The sequence below is a fragment of the Onthophagus taurus genome, chromosome 6 (genome assembly GCF_036711975.1).
Source record: "Onthophagus taurus isolate NC chromosome 6, IU_Otau_3.0, whole genome shotgun sequence".
NCBI lineage: Eukaryota > Metazoa > Arthropoda > Insecta > Coleoptera > Scarabaeidae > Onthophagus > Onthophagus taurus.
In genome coordinates, this window is record NC_091971.1 from 27,832,307 (window position 1) to 27,856,082 (window position 23,776).

The following is a 23,776-nucleotide window of genomic DNA, read 5'->3' on the forward strand; positions in this document are numbered from 1 at the left end:
TAATAATAATAATTTATGCGTACCAATGAACGGCGGATCAAGCGTGAGTGGCGTGAGCATTGATAAGTTTGGTCGTACATTACGTTCTGCGCGGAATAAAGTATTGAATGATGAGAATTTAACTACATCTCAACGCCATATTGGATTCCCTTTAACCGTAGATGGAGATTATGATATCCAGGGGCGTAAACTATCTAACGTTCAACAACCGACGGATGAAAAAGATTGTGCGATAAAAATTTATGTAGACGAAATATGTGAAACATTGAAAGCTACAATCTTAAACGAAATTAAGGTCATAATAGCGGACGTTCAAAGAATTATTGGAGATCATAGTAAACGTATACATCAGGTGTCAACAAAAATTGATATTAAAAACTCTACACTCTTACGCGACATTAAAAAAATTAACGCGGAAATCCTATTAAATGGTCAGCAAATTACAACTCTAACAAAATCATTCAACACTAATTTAAATGCATTTGATATACTCACAACAAATCTTCGAAATGGGATACAGGGTGTTGCAGATCGTCTACTTGATATGGAAAGAACTATAAATTCACGACTAGATATATTGGAAAAAAAAAAGTTGGACCTAATCCATGAGCGTAAGAATGCAGGTATCGAAAGCGAAACAAACTATAGTTGAAGAACTTCACCGTCCCGCTAGACGTTAATTTCCTAGACGAAGAACTATACTGAAGGGGATCGATGATTTATGGCAAGCTGATCTTATTGAAATGATTGAATTTGGTAAAATCAATGTTGGACATAAATACATCTTAGTGGTTATCGATTGTTTTTCAAAGTATCTCTGGATGCGTCCGTTAAAAAATAAGTCTTCAACGGATGTAATACAGCGTTACGTTCAATTCTCTCTGAAGGTCGTGTACCTAAAAATTTACAAACAGATCAGGGAAAGGAATTTTACAATACACACTTCAAAAGTTTGATGATGGAATTTAAAATTAATCATTATTCAACGTATAGCGTAATGAAGGCTGCAATAGCTGAACGGGTAATTAGAACCATAAAACAAAAGTTGTATAAAATGTTTAGTCTTTACGGAAATCATAAATGGTTACACTTATTGGATGCTATTACAACTCAATATAACAATTCAAAGCATTCAACCACGAAAATGAAACCATCTCAAATAAATTCGAAATCTGTAGAAAATAAACTTCTCAATACGGTGTACAATCGTATTAACACTTTGCCGTCCGCACGTTTCGCAAAAATTTATTCGCTCGGCGCCGGCAGAATATTCAGATTACTTATCCGTGCAAAAAGTCAAGTCCCCTCACTTTAGAGATCGATATCTTCGCAACCGATCGATGAAAAAAATTGCGACAAAGTTTGTTGTAATCACTGAACATTCCTACGTAACCTATATTAATTTGAAAATTTTCGGATCCGCGGTTTTCTTTTTATCGCGAGTTAAATGAAAAAAGTACCCGATTTTTGAGTGTGCTGGCAACTTTGTCAACTTTGCGATTTTTTTTCTCGAAAACTATTTGACGAAAAAATTTGAAATTTGAACTGGTGGTAAACCGATGTGTTCTTAATGTGGTGCATATCTTATTTTTTCGATATTCCATATAGTTTCGCGGAAAATCGCGGTTTAGTAGGATGCGGTTATTTCGGAAACGACCTGGCGGATTTCAACGCGGTTTTTACCAAAATATGTTAAATCATGTCGGTTGTCGAATTCCGTTATCAGTTTTTCAAAATTAGGGCTCCCTAATTTTTTAAGGGCGATTTAATGGAATTACAAATTAAAGAGAAACAGAAATATGCCATGGGGGTTCCGGCCAATCGGAACAGAGTTGAAGAGATATTGCTGGCGTGCGCTTCGGACGGGCCGTGGAGAATCATATTTAAAATTTTAGATAAAATTATTTTATTTCAAATTCAATAAGTATGTTTCATTTTTGTATATAAGACATGAATAATGCATATAAATTTAAACAAAATAGCGTGGCACTATTTTCTTCAAAATTTTTTATTTTGTTTTTCAACATATATCAAGAATATTAATAATTATTATTATTATTTTATTTTTATTATGTTATATTAATCTTATTGCTAGTTCTCCTGATTTTCAATCCTGTCTAGCTATTTTCACGAAATTTCGAATAAATGTAAATAAATGTAAAATTTGTATGTTTTATATAATAATAATAATAATGTACATTTATTGATACCACAAAATAAATACAACAAAACAATAGTAAGAATAACAATAAACAATAAACTAATACGTAAACCACACAACAAATAAATACGTATTTTGGCATATATGTTTCTTGATTTATATTTTCTTTAGTACCTACTTAGTATTTCTCTTTTTGATGATATGAAGCAAAACGATCCCCGAGATGTAACGCAACTCCACAAGACTTGCACATTAAATTCGTTGTCCTTCTTTTTTTGTTTTTGGAACAAACACGGCATCTTCTTCGTTTACGAAGTTTAATTTTTCTGGAAATCCTCTATGTTGTCGCATCGTTCCACAGACTCGAATTTTCTTTATAAGTAAATTCTCCGCAAGTTCTACACAATTGTAGTAATTGTCCATGTATAAGTGATATATTATGTAAAAACAAAATAAAAAATTTTGAAGAAAATAGTGCCAAGCTATTTTGTTTAAATTTATATGCATTATTCATGTCTTGTATACAAAAATGAAACATACTTATTGAATTTGAAATAAAATAATTTTATCTAAAATTTTAAATATTATTCGCCACGACCCGTCCGAAGCGCACGCCAGCAACATCTCTTCAACTCTGTTCCGATTGGCCGGAACCTCACCCCTCCCCGCATGGCTTACTTCTGTTTCTCTTTAATTTGTAATTCCATTAAATCATCCTTAACAAAATAGGGGGCCCTGATTTTGAAAAACTGATAACGGAATTCGACAACCGACATGATTTGACATATTTTGGTAAAAACGGCGTTGAAATCCGCCAGGTCGTTTCCGAAATAACCGCATCCTACTAAACCGCGATTTTCCGCGAAACTATATGGAATATTGAAAAAATAAAATATGCCCCACATTAAGAACACATCGGTTTACCACCAGTTCAAAATTGAAATTTTTTCGTCAAATAGTTTTCGAGAAAAAAAATCGCAAAGTTGACAAAGTTGCCGGCACACTCAAAAATCGGGTACTTTTTTCATTTAACTCGCGATAAAAAGAAAACCGCGGATCCGAACATTTTCAAATTAACATATGTTACGTAGAAATGTTCAGTGATTACAACAAACTTTGTCGCAATTTTTTTCATCGATCGGTTGCGAAGATATCGATCTCTAAAGTGAGGGGCCTTGACTTTTTGCACGGATAGTAGATCCATACGTAAGCGGGCGACACCAATGTGGTGCCGCCGGCCGTTGAGTGATATTTCTCGCGCGACACCACTGTGGTGTCGCCGGACGGCATAGTGTTAAAATTGCCGGTAAGGGAAACTTTAATGTTGGAGATGTAGTTCGCATTAGCAAGCATAAGCATGTCTTCGATAAGGGATATTTACCCAACTGGACCACTGAGTTATTTAAAATAGTTAAAACACAAATTACTAATCCAATTTCTTATTTATTAGAAGATATAAATGGACAAACTATTAAAGGAGCTTTTTATGAATTCGAACTAAAAAACGAAAAGATCCAAACAACCTGATGTGTATCTTGTTGAAAAAGTGTTAAAGAGAAGAAAGAGTCAAGTGTTCGTTAAGTGGTTAGGATTCGATTCATCCCATAACAGTTGGATACCGAAAGACAATATCGTTTAGGTTTAAGGGGAGGTTCCCGTCCAAATCGAAGAAAAAATCGAAAATTTTTTTTTGCTTAGTTGTCATCTTTATGTTGTTGAGAATACGTGGGAGTAAGGATATTTTGACATATGATGTAGTTCTCGAGATAGACGGGGTCTCATTTTGCTAGTGCGAAATAAATTCGCTGCTTGCGTTCGGTACAAAGTGTCAATCTAAGTAGTGCGTATTTTTTGAATAACAAAAGTTCAAACGTCAATGTGACACAAGTTGATTTCATAACAACATTCCTGATAGGCGAGTTTACTAGTTGTGTGCAACCGTTTCTTTTAAAACGTAGTATTACTCGTGCGACGACGTGCCGGAAAATGCCGAACACGCGAAAATGTTTACCGGGAAGAGCGCATCCTGCTCGGCCGCGGAAAAAGAAAGTCAGTTATGATCCAGAGGAAATGGAAAATGACAAAGAATTTGTCAGCACATCCGCTAAGAAATTGAAGAACGCGAGTTACGATGATATCGAAATCGATGTTGGCCATACTAACGTTATTATCGACTTTTTAACAGTGTTTAACTTTTTATCGCAATGCTTAAAATGTAAAGAATGTGACGGGGATGTAATATTTACCCAAACGTGCAAACGTGGACTCGGCTTCAATTTACTTTTGACGTGCTCATGCAAAAATAAACGCCGCGTTCCCTCGAGTCCGTCAGTGAATACTTCGTACGAAATAAATCGCCGACTGATGTTTGTTATGCGCCTTTTGGGACTTGGGATGCATTCGATAAACACGTTTTGTTCGCTTATGGAATTATCTACCGGTTTTGGCAAAAGTGCATATTACACTTTCATAGAGAATCTACTGGGGGCATCAAAGAGCACGTTTGAAATGGTTCAACGAAAAGCAGTTGATGAAGAAAAGGAGTTGAACGTCAAGGCACGAAATGTAAAAACACATCTGAGTGTTTCTGGAGACGGTTCATGGAAGAAACGTGGGTTTTCTTCACTATTCGGGGTTACAACTTTGATCGGCAAATACACTCATAAAATTATAGATTTTGTGGTAAAATCTTCATTTTGCCAAAGTTGCAGCAACTGGGCCTCAAAAAAAGGAACTGTGGAGTACGATACGTGGCTCGAAAGTCATGAAGAAAATTGCTGCATAAATCACACTGGAAGTGCTGGCAAGATGGAGGTAGATTCGATGAAAGAAATGTTTTGTCGTTCAAATGAACTCGGCGTGAAATACGAGACATACATTGGTGATGGAGACACCAAAACATTCAAAGCTCTCCTACAATGCGATCCGTACGATGACCTTACAGTGAAAAAAAAAGAGTGTATAGGGCATGTTCAAAAGCGCATGGGTTCTCGGCTGCGCGAAGTTAAAAAAAGAAGTAAAGGAATCGGAGGCAAAGGTTCTGGGAAGTTAACAGATAAACTAATCAAAAATTTAACTTTGTATTACGGTCTTGCCATCCGAAGACACCCCGATTCAGCCGAGGAAATGAAAAAGGCTGTATGGGCAACTTTCCATCATAAATGCTCCACAGACGACGAACCGAAGCACGAGAACTGCCCGCGAGGAGGAAACAGCTGGTGTAAGTGGCGTGTCGCCGAAGCTACGGGACTCAACGATTTCCACCATGAACCTGCCCTTCAAGAATCTGTCCAAAAAGCCATTCGACCGGTGTATGAGGCTCTTTCGAGTGACGACTTATTACAAAGGTGCACCGGCGGAAACACACAAAATGATAATGAAAGTTTTAACGCCATCATTTGGAAACTTTCTCCTAAACACACTCATTGCGGTGTACAAACGATTCAAATATCAGCATATATAGCTGCTGGTATCTTCAATGAAGGCTGCTCATCAATTTTGAGAACGATGAATACACTGGGAATCGTTATTGGTAACTACAGCAGGAGCTTCGCCGAGAAAACGGACGACAAACGCATCACGGCAGGGGAGCAAAAATTGTCGGAACACGCAAAACGAGCAAGAACTGAAAAAATGACCTTGGAGATTGAAAGTAACGCGCTCTTCGAAGAAGAAGAAGGAATTCTGTATGGTGCTGGAATAGCTGATTAGAGTAAGTTGTCAAAAACTAACTTTTTACTACATTTTTACAATTTTTTACTATATAAAACTTTAAATGCGTTTTTCTCGAAACAATGTTTTTCGACGCGCGGTACGCTCTAGAGCTTCGAGGAATGCACCGATTGCAAAGTTTCACCTCTCAAATTAAAGCTAATTAAATTTGGGGGGCCCTGACTGAGCGTTTTTTTCAAAAAAATTATTGTAAATATATTTTTATTTAAGTTGAAGCCCAAAAAAAGCATGAGAAAATGAGTTTTTTGCGAACGGCCGCCATTTTGATTGAAAGGGCTTTTTTAAAAATCGGAAACCGATAGGGCCCCATTAATACCTATTATTTCTAGAAACTTTTTACTTCACAGTCATCTGTGGTACTCGCAACATCAACAGTTTTAATAAGCGGTTGCTCTCGTTAAAGTTTATATTTGACACTCTCAATTTCAAATCTCTTTAAAGATGTTCGCGTGCGATAAGTGTCAAAAGTCGTTCACTGCCAAAAGGAACCTCGATCGGCACACGCGACTTTCGCATACTAATAACGTTAAGAACGAGTGTTCTTTATGCGATAAATCTTTTTCGAGATTCGACAATTTTCAAAGACATAAAAGATTAGTGCATGGTTTAGAAGTTGGTCCTCAGCGTCAAGCGCCACCTCCAGCAATGGCAAATTATTCGAACGCGAAACCCATCGATGTACCACCATCTACATCATCGGCGGTGAGGTCAATTTTGCAACCTTCTAAACGTCTTCCTCAGCCGCTATCGGGTGATAATGGTTTAGAAGTTGGTCCTCAGCGTCAAGCTCCACCTCCAGCAATGGCAAATTGTTCGAAAGCGAAACCCACCATCGATGTACCACCATCTACATCATCTGCGTCGGCGGTAAGGTCAATTTTGCAACCTTCTAAACATCTTCCTCAACCGCTATCGGGTGATAATAGATCAAAGCTATGCGATTTGTGTGGAATTTCTTTCACAAATCATATGGCTTTGGAGTCACATCTCAGGATGAATCATACGATAGAGGTTGAGAAAGGTGTTGAGAAGATTGCAACTTGTTACAAAGATCGAGTTGCGTCTTATAAAATATCCGGAGATCGTGATGATGATGATGATATCGCCACATATCTTGCGCGTTCCCGAAATACTGTCGGAAATATTATCACATCTTACATGAACCTGAACTGGCTCGGTGAAGGTGCAACTCGAGCTTTTATCCATTTTTATTAAAACAACAATTAATGAAAATGGAGATGAGACCGTTACCGCGTCCGAAAAGAATTTTAATACCAAATTCGAAGTAATTACACAATTCGCCGATTTTAATGAAACTTATGATGAGATGGTGGCAAGTATTAACCATCAAGCTGAAGAGTTTCAGGAGAGGGGGTCCGGTTGGGCCTTCTTCTCTATTTCATACCTTCTTCTAAACATCAACAAACTCCAACCTATACCCGGCTCGTCATACATCCCGCTTCCTGAATCAATCGCTACCAAGAAAGCGTGCATCAACATCAAAAACTACGATGACAACGCTTGTTTAATAGAAACTTAACATCATCGTACCCGCACTTTTCAACCGTATTAAATTTAAAAGATATAAACTTTCCCTTGCATTTAAAAGACATTCCTAAAATTGAACAATTAAATAATTTAAGTATAAATTTATGAACTAGTTAAATCATCCAACGAATACGCGGTGGAAGGACCAATTTATTTTACAAAAAATCGACGGGATACCCATATAAATTTACTTTATTTATATGAAAATGGACACGGACATTACGTTTTAATTGTAAATCTATCACGTTTGATTTCTAAACAAGTATACAACCACGGTCATTCTGTACACCTTTGCGATGGTTGTTTAACACGCTTTTCCACACAAAAGTTGTTAAACGATCATCAACTGCATGATTGTAATCATATTAAAACCATTTTACCATCGAAAAATGTGCGCTCAAGGCCAAACTTTCTAGATTCGTATACGCCTGAAAATACTTTACAATTTAATAATTATAAAAATACTCAAAACGTCCCCTTTGTTATATATGCGGATTTTGAATCGATTTTAAAGCCGGTAGAGTTTTGCGAACCTAGTACTTCAACATCTTTTACCGAAGCGGTAGATATACACATGCCGTATAGCTTTGCTTATTATATCGTTTCAACATCCGATGTTAAATATTATAAATTCGAAACGTATACGGGCCTCGATTGTGGTAAAGTTTTTGTTTCAAAATTAATCGAGGACGTTAAATTTATTTACAACGAATATTTAAAATGTATTAAACCAATGCTACCTCTAACCGCTGAGGAGGAATTGAAATTTAATTCGGCTTCGTTATGCCATATTTGTAAGTCACCGTTTGATGGTTTTAATCAGAATAAGGTTCACGACCATTGTCATATTACCGGCAGATTTAGAGGTGCCGCACATTCAACGTGTAACCTTAATTTCAAATTCCCTAATTTCATTCCGATATTTCTTCACAATTTTTGCGGTTATGATTCACACTTATTCGTAAAGGAATTAGCTGATATCGATTCGGAGGGTGGTATCGATGTTTTACCCAACAACAAGGAAAAATACATTAGCTTTAGTAAAAACGTTTTAGGTGATCGCGTTAAAAAACAGCACAAAGATGATTTTGAAAACGTCTACATGAAAATGTGCTTTGTAGATTAATTTAGGTTCATGGCATCCTCTCTCGATTCGCTCGCCAGCAATCTTGTGGAGGATGACTTTATCCGTATAACGTATAACGTTAAAAAATTTTTCATACGTCACGAACAGTTAAAATTGTTAACAAGAAAGGGTATTTTTCCTTATCAGTATATTGATTCTATTGATAGATTGGGTGAAACATCATTACCCTCTAAAGATGCTTTTATGAATAAGCTTAGCTTCGATGGTATAAGTGAAGATGAATACAATCATGCGCAAACCGTTAGGCGTACATTCGGGTGTCAAAATTTACGCGAGTATTCTGATCTATATCTAAAGACCGTTGTACTTTTACTTGCAGACATCTTTGAAAAGTTTCGAGAGGTTTGTTTTAGTACTTATGGGTTAGACCCTGCCCATTATTATACAGCGCCAGGTTTATCTTGGGATGCTATGCTTAAGTTTACGCAGATCAAACTCGAACTTTTAACAGATATAGATCACGTACACTTCATTAAAAAGGGAATTCGCGGGGGCATCTCGTTTTGCGGTCATCGTCACGCTAAGGGAAATAATAAATATATGACCGTGAGTTTAAACAAATGAAAAAATTTATTCGAAGTTTAGTTGGATTTATCCGTCAAACGTAAACCGCGCGCAATGTCTCGTAGTCGTCTCTGTGTTTTTTTTTCAGTCTTTGTGAGTTTAAACCAAAGATATAAATTTATTCGAAGTTGAGTTGGATTTACCCCTTTTACCCTATTTATTGTTCATGGAAAACGTCTTACGAGCTGCGCATGGTCGTCACCTTCCGTTGTGGTGGAGTTAGAAGCGGGCTTGCTTCTCAACGTTTCTTTTTTACCTACCGATCAAGAAATTTTTTGGAGTTACAAGATCAATGTATCGTGTATAATAATAAAGGATGGTGGTAAACCCAAGTCCGCTCATATAATTGAATTTGTAAAAAAAGTATCATAACATTAAGGTTTTTATTATTTTTTTGTAACTATTTATTATGTAATGTTTATTAATACTTTTATTGGGTTGATTGGGGGGGGAAATTAAATTGTGTTATTATTATTTTCCGGAATATTCCCAAGTTCCTGCACACGCGCATTCAAGAGTTGTGAGGCGCGCCTTTATGCGTTCAACGCGCCATCTTTCAGAAACGCCGATTCTAGACAGGAAGTTGTTGCTCCTCCGCTCCTCCGTGACGTCATCCGCCCAATGTAAAAGGATAGGGGGGAGGGGTGTCAACCAAAGGCTTGGGGGAAAAATAGGTTGGTAGCTAGATCTGGTGACTTTTTAAAAAAGTAGCAGTCTACCTGGTTGGTAGTGGTTTAGTTCCACTACCAGCCACTAGGTGGCGCGTTACTTTTTTTAAAAGTCACCAGATCTGGTTACTTTTCCAATACCAACCTTTTTTTTTCTCATCCGCCTTAGGTTGGTACCCTTCCCTATCCTTTTACATTGGGTTGATGACGTCACGGAGGAGAGGAGGAGCAACTTCCTATCTAGAATCGGCGTTTCTATACTACTACCGTGCAAAAAACCAAGAAAACCATTGATTATCTTTTACGATACCAAATAGGCAATCAGCAGAGACATGGTAAAGCAAATGATTTACGAACAGAACCTCTATGATAAAATCAGCGAGGAAGAATTGAAAAGTGATTTCTACTTTAAATTCAAAACCGGCCCAACAGGAAAGGATACAGTCCACCTCGTAGCGGAAATATCTGGCAAAATTAGACAATTAATATTGTCCCAATACAAAACGTACGTGGACTATGACTCCGTGACAGCAAAAGACTTCATAGTTGTGTCCAAATGCATGAAGTGCGGAGACCTGGGGTATGTCGCAAAGTTCTGTAAGAGAGATAGAGATAAACCCCAACCAGAAAGGGTTCCAGTCAGTTGATGTCTGTTAGCCAACAATTTCATCCTAAACACGATAATCCGCTCCTGTCGACAAAAATCCGCATCCTACCATGTTATCACCCTGGACTTGCGAAAAGCAGTTGATACCATAAACCAAACGTGGTCCGAGAGCTTCGGCGCTTCGGAATAGATCCGCGTTTCGTGCGCTACGTTCAGGGAAATTTTAAGGCCGCTAGTACGGTTATCGAGGTAGGGAAAGACAGGACGGAAAGCATTTTTATCAAGAGGGGAGTAAAGCAGGGCCGAAGATTTTCCGTCTTTTATTTAGCTTTGTATTGGATAAATTGATGGACCAATTGCCGGCGGACGCGGGGTTGAGTATCGGCGATCAGAAGGTGCTGCATGGCATACGCTGATGATCTCGTGCTCCTTGCTCCGACGACGTCGGCTATGCACGAATTACTGCGCAAGTGCATGTCGTTCTTCGATAAACGAGGGCTGCAAATAAACTCGAACAAATGCACGTCCCTCTCGATGAACGTGGTCCCACACAAACAGAAACTGTACCCGGTAGCCAGATCTCTATATTACGTGACGGGCGTAGGGGTAAAACAAATTTCTCGTAGTGATTGCTTTAAGTACCTCGGCGTCCACTATTCCTATGACAGCAGTAATGTTATTAAGATCAACAAGATTATTGAAAGCCTGAGTAGAGTGGAATCAGCGCCTTTAAAACCGCACCAAAAACTCAATATTTTGAGGTTCTACTACCTTCCGAGAATCACGCACTCATTACAAAACCCTCGCGTGGAGGGTAAAACAATAAAGGCCGTTGGCAGAGCTGGACAAGCTCGCGTCGACCACCAATGCGATAGTCTCTATTATACTTAAACAAGGCCCGGTAGTGTCTTTTAGACACAAAATGCTGCATCTGCTGTCAGGTATCACCCGACAAAGACCGATGTGGACAGCCATTGGGGTCAGGAGTTGGATTCGTCCTACTCCGACAATGCGCTGCTCCAAGGATCGAGCACAGCTGCGAGTGGACACTGGGTGTATACTCCCCATATGCACTGGTCGGCGAAGGAGGCAGTTCAATTACGGGGCAACTTGTTGACCACGTGCGGTATACCATCAAATTCACTGGAAGCCAGACGCCAGCCCCATTATGGTCGCTCCACCTATAGTGTCCAAACTTGGTCTGATAGTCCGCGATGCCGACCATTTCGTAAGCTCGACCATTTTGGGAGGGCTGAAAACTTGGTGGCATTTTAACGGAGCAGTTTGGAGGAAACGACGATAGGATTCTCAGTCTGAATGCCAATGTCCGTATTAACATCTTTTTGAACGATCCCGCTAGCTAACATCTTTGTTTGGGCATGTCGTGGCGTAATCAATTATTTATTTATTTGTTTGTTTTGTCCTATATACAACACTTTTAAGCATTTATTTTTGCAATTTTACGAGTAAAGAATTTAAAAAATTCTTTACACTTATTTATTATTTTAATTTTAAACTTTGTGTTTAGATTTTAATATTAGTACTTAGTTGTGGACATCATTTTATCTATACATTATTTATATACTTATTTATTAATTTATTTCATATATATTTTTCATCTTTTAGTCGAGGCAAATTTGAGCTTTATGCCACCACTCACCCGACTACACTACGTGTATATATTTAAATGTTTTAGACCAGTCATGTCAAAGATATGGCCCGCGGGCTGCATCCGGCCTCCGGGTCGTATCAATAAGGCCCGCGATCGCAATGTGTCATAGAAAGAAGAATCCTGTTTTTTAGAGCTTTTAGACTTCACTCGATTCCTCTACGGAAGTTTTAAAATGTGCACACTACATTTATAAGTAATTTCAAAGGCAGCGCGTGGCTAGGTAAGCGAGAGAGACCCTATTAATTTTGTTGAGAACAATAGAATCTTCCACGCGCTTCGAGTCTAGACTAGAACGTTCCTTATCGATATAAAAGGAGTGCGTCGCCGCAACGTGAGTCAGTTGAGTCGAGTAATCGAAGCGATACGGTCGGAGAAGGATTTTAGTTGTACTGTGAAGTAGTGATTGTAAAGGTATTGTGCATTTGTTTGTGACGTGCGCGTGCGATATCCATAATTGTTACGATTTTGGCATAATGTCACGTAAAGTTGATACAGCTCTCCCAAGCAATCATTGTTCCCGGAAAATATGCGAACTAAACTCGGACGAAAATATTTCGGCCAATCAACGTTCAGAATTCAAAAAAGTACACTCTGAATTAAAAGTTGTTTGTTTCATCTGACGGCTAGCTACATAACCTCGTTTTTTGCTTGACATCCGCCTTTTCCATTTTCTTTATATTTCACGATTTTTTTGAGAAAAATCAGTTCTTTTTAGAACTACGCTATGGATATCCCTCCTACTGCATCAACTTCTTCGCAATTAACGTAATTTACGTAAGTCAATAGTGAATGTAAGGTTAATTCAATTAACAACATTGAAGATTGAGGAAACTTATCCAGTCACAAGCAAGAAATGTGATTAAAAATGTTATTAAGTTCTTTGACACACAGAAGAGCAGTGGATCATGGTCATATCCATTAAATAAAGCTACGGAACTCGCAGCTGCTGCTACTGGAGTATCAATTGGCCTTATAAAAAACATTCGCAGGGAAATGAAAGTTGTGGGCGCTGCACCGTTGGTTAGCCCCAAAAAGAAACATACCACACCTGCCGTCAACAAAATTCACTTGGATGATATGGATAAGGATATTTTACGAAGGACGGTACATAAAAGTTATGTAATTGATCATCAAGTACCAACTGTTAATACATTATTAGTAAAGATGCAAGAGAAAATTAATTATGCAGGACAGCGAGAGACATTGCGGAAACATTTACATGAAATTGGATTTACTTTCAAAACATGTTCCGATAAAAGAAAACTTTTAATGGAGCGAAGTGGTACAGTAACATGGAGATCCCAATATCTTCGAATTATGAGGGATAATGATAGGTAAATGATGGCTTTTTTAAACTGCTTTGTAAATTTGGTTCGTTTTTCTCTTAACGTTTTTAATACCTTTTTCGATTTTCAGAGCCATAAATCCAAAAACGGTCACGTACATAGATGAAACGTACATTCATCCGTCATATGGGGTTTCAAAATGCTGGCAAAGTGAAACCGAATTAGGCGTTTACAAACAGAACAGAAGTGGACAACATTACATTATTGTACATGCAGGTGGTGAATATGGCTTCGTTCCAAATGCATTACTCACGTTTAAATCTCAGAGTAAATCAAGTGATTATCATGATGACATGAATCATAAAAACTTTATGCAGTGGTTAGAAACCAAGTTAATCCCCAACTTACCTCCAAATGGATTAATTGTAATGGATAATGCCTCATACCACAGTGCTCAAATAAATAAACCACCTACACAAGCCACTCGTAAGGACTCAATTATTAAATGGCTACAAATGCAACGAATTCCCATAACGTCGGAAATGAGGAAAGCGGAGTTGCTTGAATTGGTTAAGGCTAAGCAACATACAAAAACCTATTATGTTGATGAATTGTTGAAAGAGCATGGTCATACTGTTGTGCGATTGCCACCATACCATTGCGAATTAAATCCAATTGAAAATGTGTGGAGTATAATGAAGCATAAAGTGGCGATGAGAAATGTTGATCAAAAAAATGCTAATATCGAAGCCTTTATACAAGAAGCTGTCGCTGAAATTACGCCAAACTACTGGCAGAAGTATTGCGATAATGCACGAAAGATAAGGGAGGAGTTCTGGGAACAAGACGGCCTCTTGGATGATGTACTTGAGAAAATGACATTCACCGTCAATAGAGATTCTTCTAGAGAAGATTCTATCTATTCATCATCAACGGATGATGAATGTTAATGCTTTAAATAATAATAATAAAATTTACTTAGAAAGAAAATAAATATTTTTACAATACAGGTTTACGGAATAATAATCGACTTATTCCGAAAGCTTGGATTAGAAATAAAGAAACGTTTGGATTAGAAATAAATAAATTTTATGCCATTAATTTTTAATGTTTACTTATTGAACCGAAACTATTGAAATGGTGATTATACCAAACTTTATTTTTCCTATGTTTTTTTCAATTATATGATGCAAATGAAAACTTAATTTATATTCATTGTATCAAACGCAAAAAAAGAAATCTAATTTACTGCCCATATACTTTTGCCTCTGAATGTACCTGCAGGGACATGTTAAATTCCCCAGGGACAATGATTGCTTGGGAGAGCTATACAACCAAACACAAAATTCACACACATCTTTGCACATTTCACCCAAAAGGCATTTACATTACTACCTACAATAATACACTTACATGGTGTCAAGCAAAACATATCTGAGTATTTGTTACGTGGCAAAAATGCGTACTCAGATATATTTTGTGACGCACATTAACACCATATCAAAGATTTTATTTCAATATTTGTCAATATTTTACTATTTTATTATGTTAAAATAATTAACAATATTTTAAGTGGCAAAGATTCGCGATACGTAAATTTAGACCATTTAACATGCATATCAATCATATTTAAAAAAAATTAAAATTAAGAAAAGAATACCTTAATTAACACTTTCGCGTAAACTGTGATTTCGATAGTACACCCGTAAACGGACCAATTGACTGCATATATAGTTCTGTCCGCGAAAGTGTTAATATTAGTTGAACTAAAATTAGAACTAAAACTAACACTAAGAACTTACGGGTTTTGCCGTGTGTCTTTTAAGAAAAGGTTTGACGTTTCGGATGCCATGTTGCAACCTTCAGCAACCTTCAAAAACTGGTTCGAAGTGTCCTCGTACCAGTTTCTGAAGAAGGTTGCAACATGGCATCCGAAACGTGGAACCTTCTCTTAAAAGACGCACGACAACCCCGAAAGTTTCTAGTGTTAGTTCTAACTTTAGTTCTAATTTTAGTTCAATTCACCCCGACCTTTCGAAAACCTTCGTTCAAAGCTTCGTACTTATATTAACATTAGTTATTATTATAATTATGTTGTTTAGGTAAAACCTAAATCTGTGTAACCTAACAATAAATTATTAGGTTGTAATTACGTCTTTCATTTAAAATATATTTATATCCTTTATTCAAAGCAATATTAATTAATGGTGTTATTTTCAAATTTGGCGGTTAAAGTTAGCCCAGTTTTACACTATTGTCCTAGTCGAAATTGGTTTTTTTTAGTACTCTGCGATGACATCGGATGGCGTTGTACGCAGGGTACAATTGAATAAGGTAGAGTTGGCCATCTCTATCCTTTCTTGTCTCTGGGCAAACGTATGTTTAGTTTAGTTTCTGATTAACGTTGATTGAGGTTTTGTAAATTATAATCAATATGAATTTTTCTAATCAATAAAAGCGTGATATCATTGAGTGTTACATTTTATGCTATAAAAATGCAATACACGTTGCAGAACAGTATTTTGAACAATATTTTGATCATTGCCAGCCTTCTCTACCTACCTTGAAGAGACTGATAATTTGGGCGGGTATGGATCTTTCTGTAAACCAACTAAAAATGGAACACAGAAGTAAATGTATTAGCACGAATCCATCAAGATACAGCGGTTTCAACACAAGTTGCATCTGAAGCAGGCTTGTCACAATATACTGTCATAAGAGAACTAAAAAAGCATAGATTTTATTCGGTTTCACAAACACTATCCCCAGATGACTACAATAAGCGTGTTGAATATTCTACGTGGTTTATTAACATGTGTGAAGTTGATCATAACTTAGATTAAAGTTTTGTGGACAGATGAAACACGATTTACAAACTGCGGCATGTTTAATAGACATAATCAACATTTCTCGATGCAGGAAAATCCGCACCATGTTCAAGAGAGGAGACCTCAAGTTAAGTTTGGATTTAATGTTTGGTGCGGTGTCATTTGTTCAAGAATTCTTGGTCCGTACATTTTTTATGATACGTTAAACGGAGATCGTTATCGTCACTTTCTACAGAACGAGTTCAATAATATGTTGGATGAATTGCTCCTGCAGACACGTCATTTGCTTAAATGGTTTCAACACGATGGAGCACCACCACTTAATAAGCTAGCGGTACGAAATCATAGAAACTTACGTTTACAAACGTATCTATTAATTGTTTCCATAGCATACTACCTGAACAGTTTGCAAATTAAAAGACTAAATGGCTGTAATTTATTTATTAATAAAAATATTCATGTCAAGTGGTATATCATTAGAATCGTAGAGAAAAGGCCTTTTTTATAAAGTCATGACCAACTATGGTTTCCATTAGAAAAATTACAAGTTTGTCATAACTCAAAAATTATTGATTAAATAAAAAAATCAGTTAGACTGCTTTATTAAACATGTAATACCCCACAAATTTTTCTTTTACATATTTTTCCTAAAATCAATAATAGCGGATCCATAGGTATCAAACGATATAACAAAAAAAAACGGTTTTTTCGAGATATCTAGTTAGCCATACATTTCATACAAAAAACAAAAAGCTCTTTAATTGAGTTCATAAAACTGCAATTCTTTCCCTAATTAATCGTCTCTCTATCTCCGCTAGTTTTCGAGATCTCCATACTAAACATGGAAAATAACTCACCCTGTATATTCCTGGCGTGCAACTTTATTCTTGTAGACACCAAAAATCACGTCTCGCGTTTACGACCGACATCCGGGATGGAGACCAGACGTCGTGATAAATTTTGGAAAAAATTATGTCTACGAAATTTTATGAGGAAACATAGATAACGAAGAAGTCGTTAAAAATAAAATAGACGGTAGACAACGTAAAGTTTGATGGGTCCCACAGTTTGGGAATTACGTGATGATTTTTGGGATTAGCTAGTGGCGGATATTATCTTCTGGCCCCGTGGTCAAAAATTGTTCCCTTCCCCAAATTCTCTCATTGGTTCAGAAAATTATTGTAAAACATTCGCCACGTATTTTGGATGTCGGTCGGGGACATCCAGGCAATAGGAACGCCTCAAGGAGGTTTTTGCACCCCTCCAACACCCGAGGTTACTTAAGAGCTTGTAAGACCATTTTCAAAAATGACAATTACAATTACAATCAGAATCAAATCATAATCACAACGATAACCTAAGAGATTTTTGAATCGAAACGTCGTCAGTACTCCGTTAAACAGCAACTTAGAATTCGCTTTAACGCCAACTCTAAGTTTCGTCGCATATCGAGAACTGTGACTTAGTTTCAATTGTGAACATTCTTTGCACTTCGGGCATCCGTGTCGTGTCGGTAATTATGTTTCCACTGAGGATTTTGCGATCCATCGACGTGCCACCGAATCGAAATACAAGTCCTGAGTAAGTCTGTTTGCCACTTTCCGTTATCACCTATCTGTCAACGAGAATTAGCTGTCGGGGTTAGGTTCAGAAATATCTCTTTTTTTAAGTAACGTCGGGTCAAATATAACGTAGATAGTTTTAAGATTCATTTTTGTTCATATTAATTCTTTTTTTTTGTTATTTTCTTAATATAGTTTTAAGTGCGGTTAAAACACTTGCCTTTTGATTTCCCTTTTCCTGACAGAGTCTTAGTGCAAGAACCCACGGTTCTAAAATAGCCTGAAAATAAACCGCGCGCTTGTCATTTAGTTTTGATTGATTTACTAAGATCAGTTAGGGGTCCTTCAGACTAAGAATTAAGAAGCGCTAAGATTAAGATACTGTTTCTGGTAGCAGCGGTATTACCAAAGGTCGAGATCGTTCAGAGGTGGGCTTACCACATTCGCAAAGTTAATTGAGTTTTATCGTTCAGACAGTCTGCGTGGTTGATCCGCCAATAATTGTTTCGAAAAAAATCTTTTCAAATTGCTGAATAATGCTGTATTTGGTAAGACAATGGAAAACATTGATAAGCGAGTCAACGTAAGATTAATGACCAGTTGGGATGATGAGCATACTGGGAAAACCGCAGGTCGGTCTCGTTTAGAAGCTCGGAGTTTAATCGCAAAATTAAATTGGAAGGTGTGTATCTAACTTATGGACGCCAATAAAACTTTTGTTTTTTTAATTTAATTAATTTAGGGTAGGTATGAAGACATACGAGCGACAGAAGACAATTGGTGAGAATTTTATCTCAAACGCAGAACATCAGAGGTAAATAACTAAATAATAGTAACTTGTTGGTTTGAACTAAATTTTTGTATGTGAAATTTCGAAACAACTGCGTGTATTGTATAGGTAATATATTACCCCTTACTATATCTATTCAGTATTCAAAATCACCAATTATGTGTTGAAAAAGATCTTACCAATACCAATCCATTATGTGGGAACAGGATTGTGGATATACAATTCTTTACGGAAAGCTTACTAAACGTACAGTACGAGCACGCGAGAAAGTGTACATTCGGAAAACTTTCTATTTCAAAAGAAAAGCGACGCAGACTGGTGTCCGAAGTCGTACTAGTGTGCGAGGGATGTGACAAAACCGTTACTTGCTGTATTCAAAAGCCTCAGTCGCTATCATTGAATACCATGGCCGTATGGGGAATAGTTGTTAATGGTAGTACGTTTTCACAAAGCAACAAGTTGTTATCGTCTTTTGAAGTTCCTGCAATGAGCTTTCCCACATTTAATAAAATAGAGCGGCGGTTACAGACAACTTGGAAGGACCACCTGTGGCTATCCATGGAAACAGCAGGTAATGAAGAACGTAGAATGGCTGTGGAATACGGTGATATCGACGTCGAAGGCATACCATGGATACAAGCTTTTGTCGATGGCGCCTGGAGCAAGCGCTCCTATGGGCATAACTATAATGCTGCCTCTAGAGTGGTTTGTTGGAAGGGAAGTTATAACACTGACAATAAGTAACTTTATATAATTTCTAGGCTATAGTTATTGGGAAACGGACGGGAAAACTTTTATTTGTTGGTGTACGCAATAAGTATTGCAGTTTGCTGCCGTGCCGAAAACAAGAACATAGTTGCTCCAAAGCATATATGTTTTAAAAATTGGAGTGGTTCCTCATCGGCGATGGAAGCCGATATTGCTGTGGAAGCCTTCAATGAAAGTATTGAGATGCATGGAGTAAAATACCTCAAATTTGTGGCGGATGGTGATTCGAGTGTATATCACAAAATACAACAATATTGTCGGTATGGAGGTCAAGTACAAAAATTAGAGTGTACTAATCACGTAATTAAAAACTATGGAAAAGCCTTATATAAAATTAAGGCCGATACCTTCATCAATGTTCAAGGCCGAAAACATTTGTCTAAATCTCTCATCACTGAGTTGTAAAAATGTGCTCAAAAAGTCATATACTGAACCTCAGGAGACATTCATAAAATGAAATTGGAAATCAGCAACTCAGTTTTTCATATTTTTAACCATGAAAATTGTTCGGAGGAATTCTGCTCTGAATGGGGGAAGGTTAATGAAAAATTGCTGTTGGACCTTAAAAACACCAGTTTATTGTATCACATAAATGGCACGTATAACATTAATGCGATTTATATCTTTTTACATCAACTGTTAATGTCTAGGTGCATTAGAAAACTTGCTAGTTAAAGCGCCCCGACTAATAGCTAAGGAAACTAACAATAAAGCTGAGTTGTATATGACCTTGTTGGCAAAGTTCAATTGTGGGAAACGATTGAACTTGACTCAACGAGGATCGTTTCAACACAGGGCATACATTACAGGCTTGCGTTACAATGAAGGTATATGAAGAGTATACAACTGTCCCGTACCTTCCACTAAAATTTTTGGTTCGTGGTAGGTACAACACAGAAAGCCAACAAAAATTTTCATGTATCGCCTCGATTGATGAACCACAATAATGTATCAAATCAGTGATTGATCGCGATTTACTTGAAAGTAGTACGTTTTAATAGAAGATACGGGACACCTGTTTTTTTACTCTGCACAAACCAGGTTCATTATCAGGTGTGTCATGGAAAGCAAGGGCTCTAAATGACGGCGGGAGAGGGCAGGTTGGTAAATATTTTTTAAATCAGCTCTATAAAATTGAGCGAAAACAACATACATCCTCTCACGACGACAACATAAGCACAAATCAATTATTTCCAAAAACGTTAATTATGGCATAGATACTCTTCAAGGTACATTATCTAGCGAAGAAATGGCATCTGAATCGGAAAGAGTGTTACTTTCACTACAGGTTTTGGTAATATTGTTAAGAGACGAGATACTACCAATCCTCTTCCTTTCTTAAATCGTCTGCTATTTCGCCGTCAGTTCAAAAGTGCTGCAATGATGTATGGAAATGAAAAGGAGTCAGTAGCACGCACACGTTTCAAAAGGGAGTTCGGGTTGTCTGTTCCCCATGCAGGCTTGTTTATAGATTTAGAATACGGATTTCTACGTGCTTCTCCTGATGGACTTATGAAAAACAGAAGTATTAAACATATCAAATTTCTTCTTTTCATAGGTGTCGTAGGGAGTGAAAGCATTGTAGAGATCAACAGCTGTATGCATAAGTTTCTTAGTGGCCACTAACATCATTTTAAGATTATTCTAACACGCTGCTAAATAAAACGCTATGCATAGAGATGTTTAGCAGGCTTTTAAGCGTTAGTAGGCAACTTCATGTTAGTAGCCAACTGACGCGTGTATAACACGATAGTTTTTTGTAATATTTACGATAGGGGAGAGGGAGGCAGATGTGGACACTTCAAATTTCCCGTCTAATATACCATATTTTTGGTTCTAAAGCACAATATTAGATGGAGCTGTATTCCCTTTAGTTCACCTGTGATTTTGCCGGGAAAAGTCAGTACAGTTTTCGAGAGTGTTTATTTACGGACAAAATGTAAAAAAAGGTAGATTTATAAATTCGTATTTCACCGACGTATGTATAGAAATAGTTTCAAATACACAGCGTGTTGGGAGAATCACAGGATTCAAGAATAGGTGAGTAGCAAAATATATGTTAAAAATATAACCTACAATTTTGTGCGAAATATTTTCTTCAACAACGTCACACGGGGCAGATATGGACACGGATGTTGGGGTAGATGTGGACATGTCCACATGTGCCCCGAAAATATCTAGGACAGCAAAAAAAATAATAATAAGTATACAATAATAAGTATAATAATAATAATAATAAGTATACAATGTGTTTCCAAACCTCGCTAAACAAATCAAAGAGGTGAATTCTCACCTATTTAAGTCGAAAATATAGTGTCATTTTTTCAGGTGTTGCCTTAAAATGGTTAGAAACTAGGTGAAAACTTCCCAAAGAGCCCAAATATCAGAAGAAGTGGTGCTTCAAGCTCTCTCTGATCTGAGAAATGGATCCCGGTGTGAGGCGGGAAGAGGTCTTCGTGTTCACCACCATCTTCTCGCCTCACACCGGACGCGACGCAATTATTTATTAATTAGTTTGTAATTAGCGTTAACTGATTATTAATCAGTTTTTCCGACTTATATATAGTTACCGATTTTTTGATCTCGTCACTTCGAACCAGTTTCTGAAGAAGGTTGCAACATGGCATCCGAAACGTCAAACCTTTTATTAAAAGACGCACGGCAAAACCCGAAAGTTTCTAGTGTTTGTTCTAGTTTTAGTTCTAATCTTAGTTTAATAACCTTTCAAGTGAGCGAATTGTCAACGCCGATAAGAGTGGTGTGAACACGGTTTTGCAAATGCCAAAAGTTGTGGCAAGTAAATGTAGCAAGCAGGTGGGACAGGCAGTTGGGGCAGAGAGAGGAGAACAAGTTACATTTTGTGGTATCATAGTCGCAAATGGTAAAGCCATACCACCTGCATATGTATTCCCCAGGGTCAGATTTAAGGAGACTTTTTTAACTGGAGCACCTGATGGAAGCATTAGAATCGCTTCACGAAAGGGTTGGATGACAAATGAGGGCTTTCTAGTAGTAATGAAACACATCCGAGAACATACCAACGCCTCCAAGGAAAAACCAGTCACTGTGGAAAAACCGTGCTTCCTTCAATGAATGGATGTCCAAACATCCCGGAAAAGCCATAACAGTTTACGATATAGCATATATTACAGCCAAGCCTTTTAATGAAAGTTTTAATAGGCAAAATATAATATCAGGATTTTTAAAATCTGGTTGTTATCCACTAAATAAAAATACTTTTACAGAGGATGATTTTATCAGCGCCCAAGTCAGTGACAAGCCATTGGCTAATTGCGCAATTGTTCCCATTAGCAATCTTGAGAAAGCTTCTGATAGTCAACTAACTAATTCTGTTGTCCAAGATGGTGACTTTAATGAAACTCTCAGTCCTCGTAACGAAACGTCCGCCCCTTCTACATCCGGATTAATAAAAGGAGTTGCATTAGAATCACCACAGATAAATATAGTATCTTCTATTATTCTATCTCCTGCGATAAAAACTTTAAGCAATGCTGCTAAACCTTCCCCTATAGAGATTCGTTCCTATCCTAAAGCAGATATATCAAACCCAAAAAGAAATTTTAAAAGAAAGAAGACTTCCGCCATTTTAACAGAAACCCCTGAGAAAAACAGGTTAGAACAAGAAGTTTTGGAACGCCAACAGAAAAAATGTTCGGAACAAAAGAAGCCTAAAACAGGGCATATTCGTGAAGATTTTAAGGATGAAACATCGGAAAACGAGACAGAAAATATTTGTCAAGAATCAGATGACAGTCCGCTGGAAGAGGAAGAAACTGATATGGATTGGGACGGATCTAGCCTTGATATCAATGATTTCGTTCTTGTTAAGTTTGCTAGTAAAAAGACAATAAAACATTTCGTAGGCCAAATTGTTGAGAAAAATATATATAAGGAGTACCTTGTAAATTTTCTAAAACTAACGCCCGGCCAAAAATTTATTTTTCCCGATCGTAGGGATGAAGGTTTGGTTGCCTTGGATGATGTTGTTTTAAAACTTCCAACTCCGGCGCAGAAAGGCGGAACTGCTCGATTAAATGCTTTTTTTAAATTTCACGTTAATTTTTTTGGTTATAACATACAGTAGGAAACATGTAAATTTATAATAGAATAAAAGAATACGTTTAATCTTCTTTAAAAATGTTTATTTCGCTTGTCCAGTTTTACTCCATGTCCTTTATTGCTTTGTCCACAAGTGCCCCTTGAAGAGGTACATGTGGACAACATGCAGTAACTTTTTGTTTATGTTAAAAACTTAAGAAAATTTGAAAAAAATATATTTTTTAAATAGAAAATCAAAGGTTAATATATAATCTAATGAACGTTAAAGTTTAAGTTAGAAATTTTTTATTTTTAACGGGCAAATTTATTATTTTATTAAATTGTCCACATCTGCCTCCCTCTCCCCTACATATATAATTTTTG

At 37.1% G+C, this 23,776-nt stretch overlaps 1 protein-coding gene across 1 annotated transcript; it reads left to right on the forward strand.

The window, feature by feature from the left end:
• The first annotated feature begins 13,033 nt into the window (after positions 1–13,033).
• LOC139430054 (uncharacterized) lies at positions 13,034–14,550 on the forward strand. Its single transcript, XM_071196650.1, has 2 exons — positions 13,034–13,433; positions 13,516–14,550. Exons 1-2 carry the CDS (start codon positions 13,093–13,095, stop codon positions 14,333–14,335), a joined length of 1,161 nt encoding a protein of 386 aa, XP_071052751.1. The 5' UTR covers positions 13,034–13,092; the 3' UTR covers positions 14,336–14,550.
• The last annotated feature ends 9,226 nt before the right edge of the window (positions 14,551–23,776 follow it).